Source organism: Simochromis diagramma, unplaced genomic scaffold (assembly GCF_900408965.1).
Source record: "Simochromis diagramma unplaced genomic scaffold, fSimDia1.1 OVJJ01000334.1, whole genome shotgun sequence".
Classification (NCBI taxonomy): Eukaryota; Metazoa; Chordata; class Actinopteri; order Cichliformes; family Cichlidae; genus Simochromis; species Simochromis diagramma.
The window spans coordinates 830,920-848,006 of record NW_024386764.1 but is presented as its reverse complement, the minus strand read 5'-3'; the positions used below and the strand labels follow the sequence as shown (position 1 = coordinate 848,006).

Sequence of the window (17,087 nt, the reverse complement as noted above, 5' to 3'; positions counted from 1 at the left end):
AACCTTCCTTGTCTTTCAGTATTTCAATGCTTGCTTGTTTTTCCCTCAGTACCTGAAGAAGACGTCCCTGGGTTGGCGGCTGGAGTTTGGGTGAACCAGCTGCTCTTTCAGATTCTCCAGTGAACAGTTGTAGACGTAAACTGGACACTTCAGCTGGCTGCTGTCACCAGTGCTCTGCTGGGAAAGCTGTCTGCTGAGGCTGATATGGAAGTCTGACTTCTGTGGCTCAGAGAAGTGGACTCCTTCTTTTTCTGCAGCATCTGGAAACATCAGAAAAACGTAAATCTTTGTGCAAAATGTTTGAACAATTAAAATCCTGCAGACGTGTGGTTTTAGGCTCACCTGAGCCCGGCATCCAACTCTCCATCTCTGAGCCTCTGCTGTCCCAGCTGTTCTGCTCCAGGGTCTGGGAGTCAGCAGCTCCAGTCTGGCCATCAGATGGAGATGAGAGCACAGGGGACCTGGCGGTGCTGGAGCTCAGTCGCCGACTAGAGCGCAGGCTGAGTCCAGACTCGGACCCTTCAAAGCCACCAGTGGATCCAGACAAAGAGTCAGCCTGAGATTTGTTGCTGGGGGTCAAAGTGTCGTCCTCCTGTGTGCTCACATTACTGCGAGGCTCGCTCTCTCCTGAAGCCATCAACATCAGAACATCTGCAACATAACAAACATCATGAGAGCGCGCTAGAAGCACCACAGCCAACAAACTCCAGACTCACCTGTGAAGGTAGCAGGAAGGAAGGTGAGGATTAGATGCTGGGAGCTGATGCACTTGGCATAACATCTCCACTGTGGCGCAGAGCAGCTGCTCTCCAACAACAGGGGCTCTTCATCCACAAGGTCTGCATTGCTGAAACTCTGCCAAACACAACAGACATTTGTCACGAATATAGGAAAGACCAACGAGGGACCTGAAGCAGCTCCCACTGCAGATTTCCAGTGTGGTTGTGGCCTCATTACCTGCAGAAACAGTCAGAGAGCTCAAAAGGACAATTTCAATTTATTAGAGAAATGTTTGCATTCCTATCCCATGATTTACTTTAGTACGTTTATCTAGAAACAGCAGACTTAAAGAAAACAATACAAGTATCACAGACGTGTGGCAATCAAGCCTAAAGCACATGCTGTAGGATTCAAACATTTTCAAAGGCTTCAACAGATCATCACTAGCTGCATTATAACAACATAAATAAAAAACACTTAAAAGTGACACAGGTTTGGTTTTGTGCAAATGTTGGAGATCACCTGTAAAGTGCTGGTTGACCCCATCACCTCTCTGCTGCTGCCGGCCGTGTAGAATGACGTCACCATGTCCTGTTTCTCTGGAGGCTTGGCGCACTCCTCTAAAGAAACCGAGACGACAGAGAAACTGATAAAGTAGAGAACAAAAAACTCATATTTTGTTACTCTCCTATCATTCTTTTCCAATTATAATGGGATCATCTACCTCCAGGAGATACTCTGGCTAGATTCACGTCCACTTGGACACAGACTCGTACAGACCTTTAATAACCGGCAGGGAGAAAGGAGCGACGTGGCCGTCTCGTTCCCGCTCCAAGATGTGATGCATGAAGGCGACGTGGTCCCCGTCAGCTAACGGGATCTCTCTGTCACTCAGCTCGTTCTCCAGGCTGGTGTGGAAGAGGCTGAGCAGGAGCTCATTGGGCAGGCAGTGGGAGCTGTTCATCTGCTCCTCACTCCCCGTCGCTGAGCACAAAAAGGGAAACGCGCTCAAATCGATTTATTATATTTATTTATTTATTATCATTTCTAAGCGTATAGATGCATGTTGTAGGACACAGATGGAAGTGAGATGCATTAAAATCAGCGAGCCCTCATATACAGTACGCTACTCTGTCTAAAGCAGGTTGAAGTAAAACGTGCTGTACGTACCTGTGCTGAATGTGACGAAAAACAGCTCAACCTGCTGGCATTTTGGGAGCAGCTTAATGAGGTCAAACTGGAAAGGGACCATGTGGATGCTCTCCTCAGAGACCAGATGTTCTCCTGCATGCACACATAATGGAAAATCATCACATTTTCAAACAAGCAAAAACTGGAGAATCGCATCCGCTGAGCCATCAAGGCTTTAATGTATTCAGCTTTAGTTTAATGTTTGACTAGAATGAGCTCAACAAACGTCTAACAACGGCAGACTGAGTGCTAACACTTCAGCGTGGCACGACTCTTGCAGGCATTTCTGTGATGTGAGACGTTTGGCTAACGCTGATTAAAAGCTACGTTCGTTACCTTGTGCATCCTTGAGTCCAGCTGGCAGAGAGCAGACCTGATCCTTATTCTGACACAGCTGGCTCAGATATTCAAAGGTCATCATGGTGGACATGCAGGCCAAGTCCCTCGGGAAGATCTGCAACACAACAGGGACGCGTAAACCAAACCTGCTGCTTTTGACGAGCAAAGCTTCACATACAGACACAAACGGAGCAAACTGAGCTCTAGTTTGAGAGCAGCTTGTATAAGCCAGCTTTTCGTACTGCTCGAGGGAGCTCCTGGTACTTAAGGCCCTGAAAGGAGCGGTGCTGATCCGTGCAGTTCACCGTGCCGCACTGCGGTTCCACCCAGCATTCGGTCACGAGGTTCAGCTCCGTGTCCAGGTCGACTGCCTCCACCTCGGTGTCATTGTCGTCGTCGGTGGAGAAGCTAGAACTCCACGAAAGACAAAACAAAATGCTGAAAATTGAAGAGTTCAGCTGAGCTTAACCTGCACAAACATTTTGACCTGTGTTAAAGGGCTTCGTGTTAGATTAACACTTTGCAGACATCGACACAGTATCAGGGCATCTCAGATTAAATGACAACGACACGCTGCTGGCGGAACATAAACATGTCAGTCACACAGCTTCTTCCTCATCACTGTCGATACCACACGCTGACCAGCTGCAGCTTTGCAATAAACATGAATAAATCAGTCAAACTGAGCCTGGATGTAAAATGCTGCATTATGTACAGGTTACTGTTTTTTAAGAGGTTCTGAGGTTTAAATGAAATCCACTGTTTCTGGTTTCTGTTGCTTATTTGCAGCTTTAATAAACAGGTGAACTAAACGTAGACTTTGATCACGCTGAACTCAAACCAAGTGACAAACATTCCTGTTGCTTTTAATAAAAGCTGCGTCCTAACAGCGTGTCCTGGTCTAAACTATGGGTACTGCCAGGTGTTACACCGAAACGTAACACAGGCTTACCTGTCCTTCGTTGAGGTAGAGTGAGGGGGAAACAGGATATACTGAACAATACAAGAGTGACTCTCTCTGTCCACGTCTCCTGACGTTCCCTGAAGACACAAATAAAACCAAATCAGGATCACAGAGAATCACTTTGGGAGAGCAGTTTGTCCTGCTGTGCTTTACCTTCATTGGCAGCTCGATCACCATGTTTATAATGCCCTCGCCACTGGCAGCAAAGTTGAAGCCTTCTGACAGGCGAATCCTGCAGACATCAGGACAATTTTAAGGTTTTGCATCTCAAAGAGAAGAAATTTGTAAAGAGAGACACGGCACTTAAAGAATCCTGAATTTAGATCAGAATCATCTTTGTTTGTTCCAGTGTGATTTATGGGAGAGCTGCATAACCACAGAGTAGATACCATCAAAACCACGGTGAAAAACTGCTGCTCAAATGCGTGTATTTCTTCCTCTGGCTCATTTATATTCGTAGCTGTGGTGTTTTTAAAGAGATCACATTTAACAGCTTGAACTTACTCCGAGAGAGTAATGTTATTTTTACACATAACATTATATGTTATGTGTAAAAATTACACATAACATATAATGTAATTGCAAGGAGGTATTTCTGTAGTCTATTGATACTAGATAGTGGAAAAGGGGTGGGATTAAATAAGCTCATGCTTCTTCCTGCTCCTTTTTGAACATGAACGTTATTTGGAGTTGTGGTTGCTCGTTTTCCTTTTGTTTTGCTTTGTTCATTTGTCTCTTTTAATTCTATTTTGTTGTACTTTTTCAACACGTTCAAAATAAAGATTCAATCAATCAAAATACTTACTCCGAGAGCATGGACAGGATATGGGCAACAGCCTGCATGGCTACAGCCGGTCCCTGGCTGCTCTGCACGGCCCACACCCAACGCTGGTGCAGGAAGTAACGTGACAGAGAGGCCAGCGTCGAGGAGGCTGTGCGGTTTGCTGCCACGCTGAGGGGTGCAGCGGTGCTGGAGGGCAGTGGGAAGGTCTCCATGTTGAAGATGAAGGGAGTCCTGAAGTCTAGAGGAAGCTTGTCATACCTGCACAGGATCAGCAGTTAGTCTCCATTCAGTTGCTGTTGGTAGCAACAGCAAACTGTGTAACCAGTACTTTTAAGTGGTTATGCATTTATTTATTTATTATTAGATTACATGACCTTCCTCTGGTGGCCTACTATGACATGGACCGACCTGATAAGCAGCTTTTCCAGAGGCTTACTGACCACCACCACACAGGGTCTGTCAGAGAGCGCAGGCTTGGGAGCAGGGATGGAGGGAGACTTGGATGGAGACGGGTGGCCCACAGCCTTCCTCTTGGTTTTGGGTGTTGCCTCTTTGTTCTGAACACGATGAGGGAAGCGAAGCTTGAGGATCTGCTCTCGCAGCTCATCCACAATCTGATTTTAGAAAACAAAGCACAACACGAGTCTCACAGAGAGTTACAAGCGGGGCAGTTTGTTCCCCGAGCATACATGTGTCCCATAACCTCCTTTCATGTTTTTATAAAAAGAAATGGAGAACCGCATTTTGTAAAAACAGTGCACAAAAAATACAATACTGTCATCTACTAACAGCTATGGATCATAACACTGATATTGTATTGGCCCCATGTTTTTTCACTGAGTACCTTGTTCCTAATGTGGGCCGGTGTGCCGATGGGGAAACCCAGACGCAGGACCATGCAGGGGGTCTTTGAGATGACACGCACCAAGTAGAAGGAGGTGGGAGGCTGATCAGAAGAGCTGCTGAGAAAAAACAAAGAGCGTTGAGGCAGAAGCAGTGAGTCTTAAACATCATCAGCCAACACCACCTGTCGTCTCACCTGTATATGAGTTTTACATACGAGTAACCCTCCACCAGCACGAAGCTGCTGCAGTCCCTCAGCAGTGACGTGAGGGCCGAGTGGGAGATGCGACACTGGATGGTGCTGTAGCGCCCGTTGTTCCCAGGTGTGTGCAGATGTTTGGGGACAGGCCTGCAAAGGTCAAAGTATTGTGGTAACAATGAAAGACTGGCAAAGAAAAACAAGCTGACATAAACAAATATGGCTGATAAAAAGAATACAAGAGCTTCATTTTTCTTAATGCATGCTCAATCATCCAGGTAAGGAAATCTCAGTGGTTGTTGATCAAGGGTCATGAGGATTTGCATAATTAAGATTAAGGAACTGACCTCCCAGCCCATTGTTCCCTCAGTGGGCTGGTTTCAGTCATTATGCAAATGTGCTGTTTATAAGATTGAAACCTGCAGTCAGCTGGGACTGAAGACGTCACCTGATGATGACGAAACGTTTCTCCCACAAAACGCTACGTCCACATGAACAGAATCAACTTTTGGAGATTCATTATTCTTACATATCATGCTCAAGGATGATGACAATGCGATGCATGTGTAGCCATCTCTGCCAGAAGTTGGCGTCCATGGAGAGGATGGGCTTCCAGTATGATGCAAACTGGGACTGAGAGGAATCTTTGGATCCACTGTGCTGCAGAGACAAGACCTGGAGGAGGAGGAGAGACACGACAGCGTTAAGAGACAAACAGATAAACAGAGCTGGTCTCTGCAAACACTACATGTTAGTAGGTCCCACACAGCAGGAACAATAAGAACAATTTGTGAATATTTAGGTCCATTCTGGTGTCTTGCTTCATAAATCTGCAGGATTTAGGAGCATTCGGGATGAAAGTTTTCCAAGAAAAAATGCAACTACGCAAAAGCAACACTTTGTGACACACAGAGTTTTTAAACCTTGCACCAACACAGATCATAAGAGTCGGTAAGTTCCCAACATAGTGTGAAGTATAACAACAAGGCTGACCGGAGTGGTGGAGCCAGGAGGGATGTAGAACAGGGGAACTCCATTTTTGGTGCTCTCAGGAATCATGTAGTTCTCAGGCATCGAGTTAAACGACTGCAGGTGCACCAACATCTGATCAGTTTGGTTGATGCTGGAAAGGACAAACAGCACATGGATTTTCATATCAATATGTCTACATGATGGTGGGATCGCACAGAGTCTCTAACTGGAAACCAGATTCCAGTCCTCATGTCGTACCTCTGCAGTGTGTTCCAGAAGCGCCGGATGACAGAGGTGCGGTACTGGCTGGTGATGGGTTTCCTCTGGGTGCAGCTGATGTCGTGCAAGATGTCGTAGCTCCCCTCCATCGTCACCTCCACTCTGGTGGTTCTCTTGGAGGGGTCCAGTGGCCAGGAGGCAGCCGCGAGATACTCAATGTGCATGTTGTGTTTCCATAAGAGCACGAGCTTCACCTCCAGCTGAGTCCCACCTAATGTCACCAGCAGCTTCAGTCTCAACACAAACATTCAGTTTTCCTGACTTGGTGTGAGATGTTAGTAAAGACACACAGCCGTTTACCTTTAGTGAGGCTGATGTCAGTGATGGTGTAGCCCTCTCTCAGTCTCACAGACAGCACGCTGATTAGATGAGCATGGACCTCCTTCTCCGTGTGCTTCTTCCTCCTCATGACCAGAGCAGGGTTTCCACTGGCCGACACCAGGTGCTCATTGAACAGCTTGTGCTGGGAAACTACAAAAAACAGAAGCAGTTAGTATGTGTCATGATGATTAGAACCATCACTGTCATCTTCATCACTAACAATAAAGAGATTATGGCCTACAAACGCTAATAAGCTGACAATGAAGAGCAAGAGGACTAGCGATAAATGCAGCAGTGTTTGAACTCCTCGGACATTTTTATAATTCTATGTATTCCTTCATATGACCTGAAATATAACTGGTTTTTCATATAATGTAGCTAAAGAGATCCCAGGTAAGTAACTGTTAACAATCTATGGAACTAAGAGAATTCATCATATCTTGTATTTGTGATACGCTTAAGATTAATATTATAATTCAGCAGCTGCTTTTCTGTAAAAACTGACAGTAAAATGTAAAAAAGGCTTGGTGTAAATCAGCGCTCCTCAACCTTTTTTGCTCCACAGACGGTTTCATGTCAGACAATATTTTCACAGACCGGCCTTTAAGGTGTGGCAGATAAACACAAAATAAAATGATGCGACCGAGACAAAAACTGTGGTGTTTTGTAAATATAATAATAAATATGAATTCACTGTGTAACTTTATTAGCAGCGTCCTCCTGAAATGCACCAACAACACTGAGAGTAACACCCTCCTCTCTGCCCCTTAATGCTCTCTGGTCACTATGGTAACGCGTAAATATTTCTTTCAAAATAAGACACAACTGCAACACGGGAAAGACCCAGGGAACCAGAGCTAACGATAAAACCCCTGAAAACCATAAATTTCACACCCGAGCCTCAAGTCTCGCGGCCCGGTACCAAACGACTCACAGACCGGTACCAAAGGACTCACGGACCGGTACCAAAGGACTCATACCCCAGTACCAAGCGACTCACGGACCGGTACCAAAGGACTCACGGACCGGTACCAAAGGACTCACACCCCAGTACCAAGCGACTCACGGACCGGTACCAAAGGACTCGCGGCCCAGTACCAAACGACTCACGGACCGGTACCAAAGGACTCACAGACCGGTACCAAAGGACTCACGCACCGGTACCAAAGGACTCACAGACCGGTACCAAAGGACTCACGCACCGGTACCAAACGACTCACAGACCGGTACCAAACGACTCGCGGACCGGTACCAAAGGACTCGCGGCCCGGTACCACGCAACCGGTCCAAAGGAACTCACAGACGCGTACAGACGACTCACGCACAGGTACCAAAGACTCCGACGCGTACCAAGGACTTACACAGACCGGTACCAAACGACGCAAGCGCCGGTACCAAAAGAGATCACAGGCCGGTAACCAAACGACTCACAGAACAGGTACCAAAAGGACTCGCGGCCCGGTACCACGCCCGGTACAAAAGGACTCACAGACCCGGTACAAAACACTCACGCACCGGTACCAAAGGACTCGCGGCCCGGTACCACGCACCGGTACCAAAGGACTCACAGACCGGTACCAAACGACTCACGCACCGGTACCAAAGGACTCGCGGCCCGGTACCAAACGACTCACGCACCGGTACCAAAGGACTCACGCACCGGTACAAAGGAGATCGCGGACGCGGGACGCAAAGGACTCGCGGCCCGGTACGCACGCACCGTTACCAAAACGACTCACAACCGGTACCAAACGACTCACAGAACGGTACAAAAAGGACGCGGCACCGGTAACCAAACGACGCACGCACCGGTAACCGAAAGGACTCGCAGGACCGGACCATGCGCACCGGTACCAAGGAATCACAGAACCGGTACCAAACGACTCACGGACCGTACGCAAAGGACTCAGCACCGGACCAAACGACTCACAGACGCGGTACCAAACACTCACGCACCGGTACCAAACGAATCACGCACCGGTAGCCAAAGGACTCGCGCCGCGGTACCAAAGGACTCACAGACCGGTAAGCAAATGACTCGCGCACTGGTAGCAAACGAACTCACATACCTGTACCAAACTACTCACATACCTTTCCCCAAAGGACTCGCGCACTGGTACCAAACGACTCACAGACCGGTACCAAACGACTCACAGACCGGTACCAAAGGACTCGCGGCCCGGTACCAAAGGACTCGCGGCCCGGTACCAAGCGACTCACGGACCAGTACCAAAGGACTCACGGACCGGTACCAAAGGACTCACGGACCGGTACCAAACGACTCACAGACCGGTACCAAACGACTCACGCACCGGTACCAAAGGACTCGCGCACCGGTACCAAACGACTCACGCACCGGTACCAAAGGACTCACAGACCAAAGGACTCACAGACCGGTACCAAACGACTCACGCACCGGTACCAAAGGACTCACGGACCGGTACCAAACGACTCACGGACCGGTACCAAAGGACTCGCGGCCCGGTACCACGCACCGGTACCAAAGGACTCACAGACCAAAGGACTCACAGACCGGTACCAAACGACTCACGGACCGGTACCAAGCGACTCACAGACCGGTACCGGTCGTTTGGTACCAGTGGTGTCAACCAGAGTGCTGTCCTGTGAGGCCTGATGGGGGAACGCTCATATATTCATGTAAAATGAGTCATTAAGACTGAGGATTCAAAAAACGTTAACAATAAAAAAAACACAGCTTTTGTGTTTCAAAACAAAGAATAAATATTTAGATTCTGCACAGTTTTAAAAACTGTCAGAGCTAATTTGTGTTGCATCCTGTCACTGAACCAGTGCTCACAGGACTGATGAAAAAAAAACTAGCATCAGACTTGTACATCGTTGTCTCACCACAGAAATACTCTGAGTTCATGGACTCGGGGCTCTTGAGGAAGGAGTATGTTAGAAATGCTTTGTGGTAGGCATTCATCTCCTCGCTGTTTAGGTCCACTTCAGGACAGCTGGGCAGGTAGGAGCCAAAAGTGGCTAATGAGATGAACTTCATCAGCTCGACGTTGGGGATATAGCCAAAGCTGCAGTCGTAGGAGTACGCCCCGCCAACCTGTGCATGCAAAAACAGGACTCAGAGACGAGCAGCTGGAGAATCCCCTAAATATCTCTAAATAATAATCATCATCACTTCCATTGTGGAAAACGATTGTTGTGACTGCTTTAGATAACAGTTCTTGCACACAAAAATGTATATTCAGAATACAGAGTTAGATTCTTGTCTTTACTTGTACAAAGGAGCAGGAGATGGTTCCACTCCGGAGCTGGTTCAGCAGGGTTTCACACATGGCCACATCAGGAACACTCGTAACCCCGTCCGTGATTATAATGATGCCTTTGACAGAAAGACAAGTAAAGAAAGGAGTCGGTGTTCCAAGTTTATTCTTCTTTGTAAAGCACTGGCAACTTTATATCCATCGCTCCAGGATCGTCACATAAATGACTGTCATGTGGTACAAAACCATTCATTAAAAACCTTTAAAAGTTACAGGAAGCTTATGTGTGTTTTATGCGACTGCATTTACTTGTTCATTAATGAAACTTAACGTTAAAACAAATGTACGCAGAGTTTCAACCTCTCTATTTTTATTTCTCTCATAAGTACACCTGTCATTTTACAGAAGAGAAACTGAGTGCATCAGTGATTTAACCTGTCTGAGAGTGTGCACTCTTCCTCCATCAATCATGTCATAAACTCTATAAAAACAACAGTTTCTTGGCTTGCAGAATAAAGGAAGCCATGACAAAGTCCCAGATGTGTGACTTCAGTGGTTCACATCAGATCAATAAGTTGACCCATACAGCAGGAAAACAACATCAGGAATATCTGATGGAGTACTGTGTGCTTTCAGATGTTAACAGTTATTTCTGAGGAAACAATCATCCAGGTAAGTAGATCCCAAAAGGCTGATACTCTTCATCAGCGTTTTCACTCATCCAGGTGACGTCTTCAGTCTCAGCTGACTGCAGGTTTCAATCTTATAAACAGGACATTTGCATAATGACTGAAACCAGCCCACTGAAGGAACAATGGGCTGGGAGGTCACCTTCATCATAATTATGCAAATCCTCATCACCACTGATCAAAGACCATGAGTCCCATTCACAGAGAGGTGGGGAACGGCTGCAATCACAGCATGTAAGATGGAGACAGATGCACCCTCTGCTTCAGAGGTGGTCGTTCCCTTTTCACAGAAATGTGCTGTTTATAAGGTTGAACCCTGCAGTCAGCTGAGATTAGTGACGAAACTCCTCCCCCACTGAAAACGTCCAGATGAACAGAATCAACCTTTTGGGCTCTGAGGAAACAGTTCTCTTGATCTGTGGATGTCAAGTGCAAAATCATCTGCATAAAAACAGATTTGTTCTTAGAAGAGACGTTTTTTAAATAAGGCATGACAACGAAAGAGAAACTGCTAAATAACACCTCTGATACTTGAAGTGTAACTTCACCAACCTGCACTGGAGTTGGGAGGCAGCAGCTGAAGGGCCAGGATGCCCTGGCGTACCATGCTGACCAGCCCCATTTCAGCTGACACCATGGAAACACTTTGCGTCCGGTGGGGGTGCTCGTCCAAGCCGCTGCTCTGGTCACTTGAGTTCTGTGACGGCTCCACGCACTAAGAAGCAAAGGAAATATAAATGTGTTAGGACACATTTAATGCACAACATAGAAGGCAGGATTTAATGCCACACTCATTCTTTATAAAGCAGCATTAAACTGTGACACGCTTTGATGTAGACTCACAAGCTGCCCCCAGGTGGAGGAGCTTTTAGTTCACTTTGCTGAGGGCAGTTACAACATGTGCTTTCATAGGTGGACAAGGTGACGCACTGAATGCAGTGCAAAGTCTGCCCCTGTTTGTTTTCTAGCAAATAACAGTGAATAATGTCAGCAGGGAATTGTGTGTTTGTTAACATATCAGGATATCAGCTACTCGCTCCCCTGGGATTATCAGCCGTGTGATGAGAGACGATATTGTACTGACCTGCATAATCAGTCGACCCACAAAAAGACTCAGACATAGCTGTTTAAAGTCTGGCCCATCTTCCCAAAATGAACCACTCAATAAAGATCTTTGACAGAAGATCTTTTTCTTAACAACAATGACCTGCTACAAACGGGGCACGAGTGAATCACACGGCGTAACAAACCAGCCGCAGTTGGCTAAAGTATCACACCCATGCTGTTTTTGGTAACCATGGATACAACAGGTGCTTGTGGTTGAAAGCCAATCGTGGAGAGGATGTTCGGGGTCAAACTGAAGAGCGATGCTAATCTAGTCTGATAAAGTAGGATGTTGTTTTATTTTTGCTTGTAAGGCACGGTGGAGCTTTACAGGGTGCTGGTGAGAGCTTTTACACTTGCAGTGTTTCTCTAATAGTTACAGCATTCTTGCTAGCACAGTGTCATTTCTGCTAGTGTGCACTTGCCTGTTCGTGCTGCTGATGCAGGACTTCTGCGATGCTACTCTCCAACGCTCTGAGCTGCTGGTAGATGCGATGCAAGAACTCAACCAGGTCTGTTTTATCAAGCTGGCATCCTTGGACCAAAACCTGCAGGGAACAAAAGATTAAAGACCGTCAGAGAACTGCACAAACATCTACAGCAGCCTAACATCTCCCACAGAAACTAACCCAACGTGTGCTTTGGTGGCTGAAATGTAGTCAAACATAGTAAAGAGAGAGATTAAAGTAAGCGTGAAGCACTCCACACCAATGTGGGCTGGGCAATAAACACGTGCTGGAGAGAGAAACTCTGCTTTTCTTGGCGTTAAGTTACTCTCGAAGACATTTGTTTCATTCATTTTTATGACTAAAGTAAATTACTGTCATTACCTGATGTGAAGGGAGGCCAATGATGGAGGAATATGCAAGGATGGTGATGAAGATCTTAGGCTTGAAAAATCGATCTGTTCCAGGGACTTTGAATGGTTGAACCAGACCAGCCAGACACCTTGACAAGGCGTGGAAGACCTCATCAAAGATCATCTCGCCTGTGCTGTCATCCTGCAGGACACAAAACCAACGTGTAACACAGAGACACCAAATGATCTGGCATATTGTACACCAGAGGCAGGACTCAGTGTGAGCTGTTTCCCTCAGTCTATGACATTCATACCTGCCCAGTTTAGGCAGAGGTTTTATATTGAACTGAACACATGTTCTTTACATGCATCAATGGAGCCACTGTAAGAGCCCATGTCTACGTCAAAAAAACATTAAACTTGAATTAAAGTCTGTTACTAGTGGAGCTGACTCAACCAGTGGTGCTCTGTCCACAGAAGCTCTGCTGTGCAGACTGAAGAGCCGGTCTGATGGATTTTCACCACACTGAGAATAACAGTTTTAACATTAACATCAGGCTGATGTGGAAGTTCAGGATGAGGCTTTGCAGGAAGGCCTTATCTTAACTGTTTTTTAAAGGCAACATGTGAGTGACATCACTCAGTTTCAGCCAGGTTTCAGAGCTCATCACAGCACAGAAACAGCTTTAGTGAAGGTTACAAATGATCTTCTTATGGCCTCTGACAGTGGACTCATCTCTGTGCTTGTCCTGCTAGACCTCAGTGCAGCATTCAATACTGTCGACCATAATATCCTATTAGAGCGATTAGAACATGCTGTAGGTATTACAGGTACTGCACTGCAGTGGTTTGTATCATATCTATCTAATAGACTCCAGTTTGTGCATGTAAATGGAGAGTCCTCTTCACACACTGAGGTTAATTATGGAGTTCCACAGGGTTCAGTGCTAGGACCAATTCTGTTTACATTATACATGCTTCCCTTAGGCAGCATCATTAGAAGACATAGCATACATTTACACTGCTATGCAGATGACACCCAGCTCTATCTGTCCATGAAGCCAGATAACACACACCAATGAGTTAAACTGCAGGAATGTCTTAAAGACATAAAGACCTGGATGGCTGCTAACTTTCTGCTTCTTAATTCAGATCAAACTGAGGTTATTGTACTCTGACCTGAAAATCTTAGAAATATGGTATCTAAGCAGATTCTTACTCTGGATGGCATTACCTTGGCCTCCAGTAACACTGTGAGGAACCTTGGAGTCATTTTTGACCAGGACATGTCCTTCAACGCACATATTAAACAAATATGTAAGACTGCTTTCTTCCATTTGTGCAACATCTCTAAAGTTAGAAATATCCTGTCTCAGAGTGACGCTGAAAAACTAGTTCATGCATTTATTACTTCCAGGCTGGACGACTGTAATTCATTATTATCAGGAAGTCCAAAAAACTCGCTGAAAAGCCTTCAGCTAATCCAAAATGCTGCAGCAAGAGTCCTGACAGGGACTAGAAAGAGAGAGCAGATTTCTCCTGTTTTGGCTTCCTGTTAAATCCAGAATTCAAAATCCTGCTCCTCACATACAAGGTCTTAAATAATCAGGCCCCATCTTATCTTAATGACCTTGTAGTACCATATCACCCTATTAGAGCACTTCGCTCTCGCTCTGCAGGCCTACTTGTTGTTCCTAGAGTATTTAAAAGTAGAATGGGAGGCAGAGCCTTCAGTTTTCAGGCCCCTCTTCTGTGGAACCAGCTTCCAGTTTGGATTCAGGAGACAGACACTATCTCTACTTTCAAGATTAGGCTTCAAACTTTCCTTTTTGCTAAAGCATATAGTTAGGGCTGGACCAGGTGACCCTGAATCCTCCCTTAGTTATGCTGCAATAGACGTAGGCTGCCGGGGATTCCCATGATGCATTGAGTTTTTCCTTTCCAGTCACCTTTCTCACTCACTATGTATTAACAGACCTCTCTGCATTGAATCATATCTGTTATTAACCTCTGTCTCTCGTCCACAGCATGTCTTTATCCTGTCTTCCTTCTCTCACCCCAACCAATCACAGCAGATGGCCCCGCCCCTCCCTGAGCCTGGTTCTGCTGGAGGTTTCTTCCTGTTAAAAGGGGGTTTTTCCTTCCCACTGTCGCCAAAGTGCTTGCTCATAGGGGGTCACATGATTGTTGGGTTTTTCTCTGTATCTATGAAGCGCCTTGAGGCGACTTTTGTTGTGATTTGGCGCTATATAAATAAAATTGAATTGAATCACTGTGATGTCACTCACATGTTAGGTGACATTCTGCTGTGAAGACTGGAACATTTGTGTTGGCACTACTTTAGCAAACTGCTGACGTAACAAACAGCACTGATGTAACTGAAACAAAGAAACATGGCACTCATACAACTTCAGTCACAAGCCACGCCCACATACAACTTCAGTCACAAGCCACGCCCACATACAACTTCAGTCACAAGCCACGCCCACATACAACTTCAGTCACAAGCCACGCCCACACTAAAGCAAACCCTCCTTTATTCAGCTTTCTGACTCTAGAAGATCCATCCATCTACTTACTTACTCACTTGCTTATCCAGCTGAGAGTAGTGGATGTTGGAGGCTATCCTAGCTGTCATGACCCTGCACAGGTTGCCAGTCTGTCGCAGGACTAACATATAGAGACAGACCACCATTCACACTTACATTCAACCCATTTAATTTAACCCTACGCATGTCTTTGGACTGTTGGATGAAGCCACAATCCCCAAAGAGAACACACACGGCCCTAAAGCTTCTTCTAGCTGCTCTCTTAATCAGCAGGGTTCACCACAGCAGACAGGTCTGCAACTTTGATTTGACAAACTGTTATGTTGGACGTCAACATGGGAATAAGGGACCTTTAACATTAGGTGAATTTATAAACTACATAAATTTATGAAAAATCTCTTACTGAGGTTGTAATTTAAAGGAATTAATACTTTTTGCAACCCGAGGTTCCAATTTGAAGTCATGCAGGTTTACGGCACTTAAAAATAAGTTCTTCTTTTATATTTTACACCATATAAGGATATCTCTTATCTGTAAGTAACTGCTTAACAGTTTTCCAGATATGGGCTTCATGCTAACAAAGAAGCAAATAAGTCCATCCGTTGTCCATATGTTACCAGACATGCTGAGAGAAGCGGACCTGAAACCTCTGAACTGCATGAGGTCCTTCTCTTATGTAACGATATGGTTCAACAGTGCAGCGTGTGCATTTACAGAATACTCTGTGCTGTCTCATATAAAAAGGGTCAAATGTGAAGACTGAGGAACACATTCAGCAGCACAACAACAGTCTCAGTTCTGTGCTTTCAGACTTTAATTCTATCCTTGTGATTGCACTTGGTAAGAGTTCATTGGATCACCATGCAGTGCTGCTTCACATGCATGGATGGCCATGCATCCAGTTTTCTGTGAGAGGTTTCAGTACGGAGTAGCAACATCCCACTGAGCAACAGCTCGAACACGATTCACATTCAACCAACTAAAAGTGAACAATCTAAATCTTAATGAGGTGCTTCGTCTGCGAGTCAGAGCAGCAAATGATTGTGAGCTCAGAAGGCAGAGCGGGTCATCTGCAGTATCCTTGAGCAACATACTGAACCCCAGGTTGTCCCCAATGTTAAATAAAGAGGCAGCTGGAGTAAGAAAAAGCACTTTAAGTGATCAAATATTTACCATTTGCAAAATTCATTCACAAATTTAAATATTTTTTGCTCTTCTAACAGCGTCTGAATAAATTAAAAGCCTTCTTGACTACAAATGGAAACACACTGAGACACTAAGGAGCCAGAAAGAGACGTGATGTACTTGATATAAGACAAGCAGACAAATGGATTGTCCACTATGAATAATTTACACAGCAAATAATCATAACAAACTTAAATATTACATCTATTCTTGCACTAAGCACTTTTTAATATTGTTTGAACTCATTCAGGAGACAGTGCATTTAAGACTTACCACAATCCCTGTGGAGGGACTCAGGTCCAGCTCGATGATGAAGCGGTACCTCCGGGCCAGGAAGGTGGCCCGGGTGGAAGGCATCAGTATGCATGCGTGTGAAGTTGGGGAGATATCTGGCTGCCATCCTTTAGGTAAGATGCTAAGCAGGTCCAGTTCATTTTCAGAGTGCAGCTACAACAGGAAGTGGGAGGAAATATGATCTGCAGTAGCTTTTAGAGACCAATCAGAACAGCAGTTACAATGTTAAAATAGCTCTCTATTTTTCCTTTAATTTGTCACAGTGCAGCCACCATCTAATCATCGGTGGCATATACAAGGATAATAACAGAAGGGTGCCAATCTTAATGCCACTTTTGATCTTGGTGCTGCTGGGCCATCATGAGGACAGGAGAGGAAACTCACCACTTCAGGCTTTGAAGCCGGACAGATGATTTGGTTAAGTTTACTAAGAAACCACGCCAGTCGCACATTCCTAGAGATCCGGTAGTCCTCTTTCATGAGCAGGTAGATGTGGTCAGCCTCCTCCACCTTAACAACAACATGCACAATCATAAATGTGGGATGTTCACACATCTGTATGAGCGAGAGAGGGTTTGAGGATGCCCAACCCCACTGGATGGCAGCATTATTC

At 45.7% G+C, this 17,087-nt stretch overlaps 1 protein-coding gene across 1 annotated transcript in view; it reads right to left on the bottom strand.

Moving 5' to 3' along the window:
* Nucleotides 1-17,087, bottom strand: part of szt2 (SZT2 subunit of KICSTOR complex) — a 106,800-nt gene that overhangs the window by 84,615 nt on the left and 5,098 nt on the right. The window contains exons 3-27 of the mRNA XM_040029788.1: nt 16,859-16,984; nt 16,454-16,627; nt 12,478-12,648; nt 12,073-12,195; nt 11,096-11,258; nt 9,867-9,973; nt 9,481-9,691; nt 6,592-6,762; nt 6,271-6,502; nt 6,034-6,163; nt 5,570-5,715; nt 5,038-5,190; nt 4,843-4,957; nt 4,407-4,612; nt 4,020-4,256; nt 3,368-3,446; nt 3,203-3,291; nt 2,493-2,658; nt 2,248-2,365; nt 1,891-2,004; nt 1,501-1,704; nt 1,243-1,340; nt 717-855; nt 343-651; nt 53-260 (exon numbers count right to left, since the gene is read on the bottom strand). Coding sequence (XP_039885722.1) covers nt 53-260; nt 343-651; nt 717-855; nt 1,243-1,340; nt 1,501-1,704; nt 1,891-2,004; nt 2,248-2,365; nt 2,493-2,658; nt 3,203-3,291; nt 3,368-3,446; nt 4,020-4,256; nt 4,407-4,612; nt 4,843-4,957; nt 5,038-5,190; nt 5,570-5,715; nt 6,034-6,163; nt 6,271-6,502; nt 6,592-6,762; nt 9,481-9,691; nt 9,867-9,973; nt 11,096-11,258; nt 12,073-12,195; nt 12,478-12,648; nt 16,454-16,627; nt 16,859-16,984 — 3,989 coding nt within the window. The remainder of the gene's footprint in view (nt 1-52; nt 261-342; nt 652-716; nt 856-1,242; nt 1,341-1,500; nt 1,705-1,890; nt 2,005-2,247; nt 2,366-2,492; nt 2,659-3,202; nt 3,292-3,367; nt 3,447-4,019; nt 4,257-4,406; nt 4,613-4,842; nt 4,958-5,037; nt 5,191-5,569; nt 5,716-6,033; nt 6,164-6,270; nt 6,503-6,591; nt 6,763-9,480; nt 9,692-9,866; nt 9,974-11,095; nt 11,259-12,072; nt 12,196-12,477; nt 12,649-16,453; nt 16,628-16,858; nt 16,985-17,087) is intronic.